The sequence below is a fragment of the Sinocyclocheilus anshuiensis genome, unplaced genomic scaffold, assembly GCF_001515605.1.
Source record: "Sinocyclocheilus anshuiensis isolate Anshui unplaced genomic scaffold, SAMN03320099.WGS_v1.1 scaffold1750, whole genome shotgun sequence".
NCBI lineage: Eukaryota > Metazoa > Chordata > Actinopteri > Cypriniformes > Cyprinidae > Sinocyclocheilus > Sinocyclocheilus anshuiensis.
This window is the reverse complement of record NW_015546117.1, coordinates 90,528-98,514: the sequence shown is the minus strand read 5'-3', so window position 1 is coordinate 98,514 and position 7,987 is coordinate 90,528. Positions and strand designations below refer to the sequence as shown.

Sequence of the window (7,987 nt, the reverse complement as noted above, 5' to 3'; positions counted from 1 at the left end):
GTGCGGTGAGCGCGTGTGGTGACGACGGTGAGCTGGGGTTGGGACGACGGTGAGCGCGTGTGGTGACGACGGTGAGCGCGTGTGGTGACGACGGTGAGCGCGTGGTGTGGTGACGGTGAGCGTGTGTGTGACGACGGTGAGCGTGTGTGTGACGACGGTGAGCGTGTGTGGTGACGGTGAGCGCGTGTGGTGACGACGGTGAGCGCGTGTGTGTGACGACGGTGAGCGTGTGTGTGACGACGGTGAGCTTGTGATGACGGTGAGTGTGTCGCACTGATGCTGATTGTGTGTGGTGATGATGGTGAGCGTGTGGTGATGACGGTGAGTGTGTGTGATGTGTTTGTTCACAGGGGTGACGATTACAAGAACCACAACAAGTGCATCAGTGAAGACCAGAAGTACGGCGGTAAAGACTTCCAGGCGAAGGCGAACAAGGGTGATGTGAAGCAGCAGCAGTGGATTCAGGTGAGCGGAACTGAACGTCTGTGAAGGTTTGATGGGTTGGTCTGGTCACTCACGTGTGTGTTGTTCTTCTCCAGAGGATCCAGCAGGCCATGGAGCAGCCCGACGTTGATCCCAGCGTGTGGAAGGTCCTGCAGATGGTCAGCACTCACGATAACGTGCCGCGCAAGAGAGCCAAGTTTGAGGTGAGCATCTGAGACCGTTGTGACGGAGATTCATTCGGTCTGATGATCGAGTGCTGAATCATTAACCATTGGTTTGTTCACATGCAGAACTGGATGAAGAACTGTCTGAAGATCTACACCCCGTTTTTAGTGGAGAAGGTCTGGGAGATTTGCTCAACGGCTGCCGACAGCGTAAGAGTCTAACCTTCTTCAGCGCGGCTTTACATCCAGATCGCATTTCACACCAACTTCAACAACGGAGGCTGATGGTGTACATGTTTTAATGTTTCCAAAAGAAGTCTCTTCTGCTCACCAAGGCTGCATTTATTTGATAAAAGTACAGTAAAAACAGTGAAATATTATTATAATTTCAAATAGTTTTCTTTGTGAATGTGTTAAACTGTAATGTATTTCTGTGATGCGCAGCTGTATTTTCAGCATCATTACTCCAGTCTTCAGTGTCACATGATCTTCAGAAATCATTCTAATATGATGATTTGCTGCTCAAGAAACATTTCTGATTATTATCAATGTTGAACACAGTTGTGCTGCACAATATTTTTGTGGAAACCGTGATACATTTTATTTTTCAGGATTCACAGATGAACAGAAAGTTCAAAAGAACAGCATTTATCTGAAACAGAAATCTCTTGTCACATTAGAAATGTCTTTACTGACACTTCTGATCAATTTAATGTGCCCTTAATTTATTTGTTATTTTTAATTACCCCAAACTTTTGAATGGCAGCACATCTTAAATGTTTCTCGAGCAGCAAATCAGCATATTAGAATGATTTCTGAAGATCATGTGACACTGAAGACTGGAGTAATGATGCTGAAAATACAGCTGCGCATCACAGAAATACATTACAGTTTAACAGAGATTCACATAGAAAACAGCTGTTTTACATTAGAATAATATTTTACAGTTTTTACTGTATTTTTGTTCAAATAAATGCAGTCTTGGTGAGCAGAAGAAACTCAAAACCATTGTAAAAATCATTATTATTATTACATAATGACATTTTTATGATTTATTTTTCTGTGTACGATAAGCTTATAAAAATAATGTGTGCAAGCTGAAGTATTTTCACTCGCTCTTGTTTCATGATGTTTCAGAACAGCAACCATCAGACGGCAAATGAACGCAAGAACGACGGCGCTGAGACGAAGGAAAACAAGAGAGATGAGCGGAAAAATAAGAAGAGCAAGAGAAAGACTTCAGAGGAGCAGAACGGAGAGAAAACAGACGAGAAACAGAGGAGAAAAAAGAGGAAACGAGAGGAGAAAGAACAGAACGGACAGAACGCAGACGAAAAGAGCAGCAAAAAACAGAAGAAAAGAAAACAGGAGGCGTTTGATGGTAAGTATCGTATTAGTGCCGTACTGACGGTTTGTCCTCGTGTGACCTCTTATTCACTTCCTGTGTGTCTGACCAATCAGAGAGTCTGAATCCGGAGGGGGAGGAGCCAGAGAACCAGGAGTCTGAATCAAACTCTACAGGTATTTCACCGTAATAATAATAATGTTTGATTTCAGAGTAGGGCTGGGCGATGTGGCCAAACAATGACCACGGTCATTTCTTTTCATATCAGTCCATATCGATAATTATCACGATAAATGTCACATTTTTATTTCTTTGAAGTTTAAAGGCAGATTTTTGCTTCAATGTGAAAGTTGTAAAAACCAGACGCTTAATTGTGGTTTTAAACTATTCTTTATGGTCAGAACACGACAAACACTTCGTTTTTGAATTCTTTACACTTTTCCAGTCATTTTTCCTTTAAATAAATATCTTAATTGAAAAAATTATTTTAGTTCTGCATGTTCTAATGTGTAATATTGTTTCAAATCAAGAAACAAGTTTGTGTTTCCTGATAATATTAATAATATAACATTTGTTTTGTCTCTGAGAAATACACATTTAATAGTAGCTTGAGTTTAGATGCAGATGTAGATTTATGTTCATTATCAAAATCAGTAATATCTGGAAAACTTGTAGCAATCTAATTTTGTCTCTTAGAAATACACATTTGATAGTAGCTTGAGTTAAGATGCAGATGTAGATTTATGTTCATTATCAAAATCAGTAATATCTGGAAAACTTGTAGCAATCTAATTTTTACATGGTGAAATGTAATTATTCTGACTGTTTTTTTTTACCATTGGTCTTCCATAGTAGCATACATTTAGATCATGATAATCACAGTTAAAACCACAAATATAGCACCTCAATACCATGGTAAAAATATAATATTGCTGCTTTTGATTTTATTCTGAGTGTGTCGTGATTGATAGCATCATGTGTCGTATATATGGATTCAGTAGTTCAGTCTCTGTTTGATCGTAATGATGAAGCATCTTCTGAACTCTGCCGGTTTCTCAGGGAAGTTTAACTGGAAAGGGACGATAAAGGCGGTTCTGAGAGACGCTCCGGAGGATGGACTCGCTGTCAAGAAACTCCGCAAGAAGGTGAGCTGAACTTGAAGAATCTCAGAGAGACGCTGTAACTGAAGTCTGTTTGAGCGTGTCGTGTGAGTTTGGTGTTCTTCCAGACGTTTGCTGACTCTGTGTTTCTGCAGGTTTTAGCAGCGTATCACTCGTTCACTGGAGACTCAAACTTCAGATCGGAAGAGGAGCTTCTGTCTCTGTTCAACAGAAAGATCAACAACAACCCCAAGTTTAAGATCCTCAAAGACAGAGTCAGACTGACAAAATGACGGACGCTGTTCATCATCATCATCATCATCCTCATCATCATCATCATGATCTCTAGCTGTAATAAATGCTGCAAGTGAACCTGTCTGTCTGTGTCTGGTGTGTGTTTGAGAAGATTATTCTGTCCTTCAGTATTAGAGTCTGGAATCAGGACTTCAGAGCGTTTAGCAAATCTTTTTTCTGATTTCTTTTTTCTAAACATCAGACCAGTTAGGCAGTGCAGTTATAAAACAAACCAAAGAAAGTACTACAAATACCATGGTTAAACTATGGTTAGTGTAGCAAAGCCATGGTTAATGTATGTTATCATGGGTTAACTATAGTAACCATTTGTTTTTAATCTTAAGAGGACACACAGGATAAATATAGAGATGCTGTTTCACTGCTTTAGGATGAACAGAACTTTGGATAATTTCCATGTACTCGTCTAGACCAACTAGAATAAAGTACAGAGAGGTTTAGAGCTGGATTTTTGTTTATGTATATGAAATTTAGCTATCAGAAAACAAAAAACAAAGTTATATTCTCCTATATTCTCTTGAGTAGTCAAACAATCCAAAGACAACACCATTAAAACAGAAAGAAAAGTCACTTACAAAATGAGATCAGATGAGCATGAAATAAATCTGATCAGAATGTCTCTGTGTGGTTCGCTGGCAAACAAGTGAATGAATCTTCTTCAGAAGAGACAAAAACAGCAGCTCACTTCAGTGTCTGACTTATATTAGAATCACGTCCAGAAGCTTTTGGTGAAATTTGGAGTAACCTGTTGTTTGAGCTCTTCGTATTTAAGGAGAGAACTATAGTTTCCAAAATCGGACATCGCTTATGATTTTCAAGGGTGTAGAGTTTAGTAGAGATGCTATAACATGATCCTATCAATATCAGACACTACTCAATTGTCCCTAGCAGTAATTTTGATCAGACAATTAAATGTCTGTTGTGTGCCGTTACCAATGGCAAAATCAAGCCTACTTGCATAAATGCATATTTACAGGAATTACAAGTATGCTTTGATACTACGCTCTTAAAGATAAAGATCTTTATTGGCATCAATGGTTCTATGAAGAACCTTGAACATCCATGGAATCTTTCAAACGTTTCTTTAAAATCTTCAAATGTTCTTCAAAATGGTTCTTTTAGTAACTGTTTGCTGAAGGGTTCTCTGGGGAACCAAAAATGGCTCTTCTATGGCATCACTGCAAAAACACCCTTTTGGAACCTTTATTTTTAAGAGTGTGTGGCGCTGAGGTGGGTCAGAGCAGGCATAATTTAGCCTGGCTTTTATGCAGCATTGCATCTCTACACTGATTAACTTCATTCGGCTGTGTAAAGACACCATTGGACAGTCTGTTGTGTGAACGCACTCTCCGTGCATGTGTGTATTAGGTCAGACCCTTCCCAGATAGCACACGTACATCTGTAAGATGTCTGTTAAAGATCGCTTGATCTGGAAAGCATCTGCTAGACGTCTTTCAGATGTCAGTTTTACATACTTTCTAAATCATAAACATCTTAAAGACATCTAGACATAGAGACATCTTTTTGCTCTTCCACTTCCGGTGAGATTACCCTGTGCTGCCGCTTTTTGCTGGAACTTTTTCGTTTGTTTTGCCTTGCCGTGTCGTGTTTCGTGTCTATCGTTTCATCTCCTGCTCTTCTGGATACCTGACTTTATTGGATTATAGTTTGGACTTTACTGTTGTTATTTTACCATGGATTATAACTCTGATTGGATAACCCTTACTCATCGCTGGCTATTCATCCTAATCACACCACTCTGGCTGCTGTTGTCTGTTGATCTTCGCGCTCCATCGGGCCTTCTACATAGCTGGAGCTCCCTCGTTTATCTATCAGTATTTTGGATGGTGGGGCACCCCCTGCCATCTAATTTGACTGATAAGGTCTCCACACTGCGTAGATCGTGCTCTATCAGCGACGTGAGTGCTGCGGCTCTCTTGCGTACTATTGCAAGAGAAGTGTGTTCTTCAATTGCCAGTGATGTTGTGCCTTCTCATCTAACCATATCTATCACCGCTCGCAACGGTGCAGTACCTGCTCTGCTTAGAGTTATAACTCGGCTGCGTTGTTGATATGGTGCTCAACTACTCACTATCTCAACTGCGTAGCCTGTAATCGCCACTGACTCAGGCTCTATTAGCATTTTAATTCTGTTAGATCTTTCCTCTGCTTTTGACAGTATCTCTCACAGTGTTCTCATCTCACGACTCTGTTCTTGGTATTTCTGGAACTGCCCTATCTTGATTCACTTCTTACCTGTCTGACCATCAGCATTACATCTCTATCCGCCAGGCTAAGTCCTCTACTGCTCCCGTCTCTCACGGTGTTCCTCAGGGTTCTGTTCTCGGGCCTTTACTCTTTATCATCTACATGCTCCCTTTAGATAACATTATCCGTCATCACGGCTTCAACTTCCACTGCTATGCAGACGACACCCAGCTCTACATCAGTTCTCAACACAACTCTCCCTTTCCCACCAAATCCTTATCGGCTTGTATTAATGATATAAATGCTTGGATGACCAGTAACTTTCTCAAACTCAACACTGATAAAACAGATCTACTACTTGTCGGTTCACCAAAAAATGTTGCTCCTTTCTGTGCTGACAATGTTAACATTGCTGGGATCTTGGTTCAGCCTTCCACCACCATTGAAAACCTGGGTATAATCTTTGACTCTTCTCTCTCCTTCCTACCTCACATTTCTTGACTCGCTAAATCTGCCTTCTTTCACCTCCGTAATATCGCTCGCTTACGTCCCTTCTTAAATTTCAGTGATGCTGAGACACTAGTTCATGCCTTCATTACTTCTCGACTCGACTACTGTAATTCTCTTTTCTGTGGTCTACCAAACACAACATTAAATAAGCTCCAATATATCCAGAACTCTGCAGCTAGGGTTCCCACTTTTTCAAAGAAATCTTCTCACATTACTCCCATCTACATAGTTGCAATTCAATGCAAGATTCTCCTCATCACCTTCAAAGCACCCCCATATATTTCTGATCTCATTCATACTTACTCCCCAGTTCGCACACTACGCTCTTCGGATACTGGTCTACTGTTAGTTCCACACCACAGGTTAGCATCGTTTGGTGGACGAGGGTTTTGTATCTTTGCTCCCACACTCTGGAATTCTATTCCCAAACACATTCGTGATCTTTCTTCATTACAGGATTTCAAAAGCCACCCTAAAACATATCTTTTCCTTTCTTGTTTCTCTGATCTCTGACTGCATGATCTGATTCATGCCATGGATTTCATGTTTATCTGTATTTTATTATTTTTTTTTGTCTGCTGTCATGTTTATCTGTTTTGATATTGTAAAGCGACCTTGAGTTTGCAGAAATGTGCTATATAAAATAAACATTATTATTATTATTACTATTATTATCTAAAATACATATGTTTGACAACTGATAGGAAACGTCCAATAGACGTATTGCAGATGAGCAAACACTCTAAAAATATGTGAGTGATGTACTCTGTGATGTACGTGTGTTATCAGGGTATTTCTAAACACCACAGCGCACTGGAGAGATTAGCTGTTTAAGGTGGGGGTGTGAGGGCTGAATGCGACTCTTGTGTGGGACATTCCTTCTCTCCTGGGGCAGGGGTCAGTTGGTCCGCTGCACAGAGGCTCCATACAGGTGCGAGCGCTTAGCAGACCCACGGGTCACGACTCGCTGCAGTCCGGTTTCCAGCTGGAGAAAGAGCTGCCTGTTAGCGGCACACACACACACAAACACACACACACTCACTCACTCACTCACTCACTCACACCACAGACTGTATAAAAACATGGATGTAGTGTCCGTTACGTCACCCGTAGTTTTCTGAAATGCGTTTTTGAAGCTCAAAGTAGGCGGAGCCAGCCGTCGCCATCTTGGCAGCGTGCCACTCCAGGATAATCAAAAATGGGCAAGGAGGCGGGAGCTGGTTGCTGAAACCACGCCCACTTAGCTCGACACCGGTTACAGCAGCAGCAATCCACCTGTCACTCAAGTGGCCACGCCCTTAATTATGCAGAACTTTAAGGCTTAATATAATTTAAACGGATGAGTTATAAAAAAATTCACCCCCATCACAGTTGTCATGAAGGGCAAAATTAGCTATATAGACCAAAACCACTGAATGTACCAGGCTGTAAACGTTTTTTTCTGCTGTAAAGTTGGGCATTTTAACATGTGGAGCCTATGGGACTGACTCTCTTTTGGAGCCAGCCTCCAAAAGCCAGTCGATGAATTACAGTTTTAGTTACTTCCGTGTTGGTTTCACAAGAGAGCGGGAGGTTGCCGCTTGACTCTCTCTCACACACACACAGGTTTGTTTTTGTAAAAAGTGGGGACTCTCCATAGGCGTAATGGTTTTTATACTGTACAGACCGTATATTCTATTGACCTACACCAACCCTACCCCTAAACCTACCCCTCACAGGAAACTTTCTGCTATTTCAGATTTTCAATACACTCCATTCTGTGTGATTTATAAGCGTTTTGAAAAGTGGGGACATGGGGTAATGTCCTGAAAAGTCACCTTCTCCTTGTAATACCTGTCATACCTTTGTCATTATACAAATTTATGTCCTCATTTGTCACAAAAACGCACACACACACACACACA

General features: G+C 41.1%; 1 protein-coding gene across 2 annotated transcripts in view; it reads left to right on the top strand.

The window, feature by feature from the left end:
* Positions 1-3,431, top strand: part of lyar (Ly1 antibody reactive homolog (mouse)) — a 12,831-nt gene extending 9,400 nt beyond the window's left edge. For both annotated transcript variants that reach the window (XM_016502726.1, XM_016502727.1), the window contains exons 3-9: positions 351-465; positions 540-647; positions 735-818; positions 1,746-1,989; positions 2,070-2,129; positions 3,013-3,098; positions 3,209-3,431. In XM_016502726.1, the coding sequence (XP_016358212.1) occupies positions 351-465; positions 540-647; positions 735-818; positions 1,746-1,989; positions 2,070-2,129; positions 3,013-3,098; positions 3,209-3,346 (835 nt within the window). In that variant the 3' untranslated portion in view covers positions 3,347-3,431. The remainder of the gene's footprint in view (positions 1-350; positions 466-539; positions 648-734; positions 819-1,745; positions 1,990-2,069; positions 2,130-3,012; positions 3,099-3,208) is intronic.
* The last annotated feature ends 4,556 nt before the right edge of the window (positions 3,432-7,987 follow it).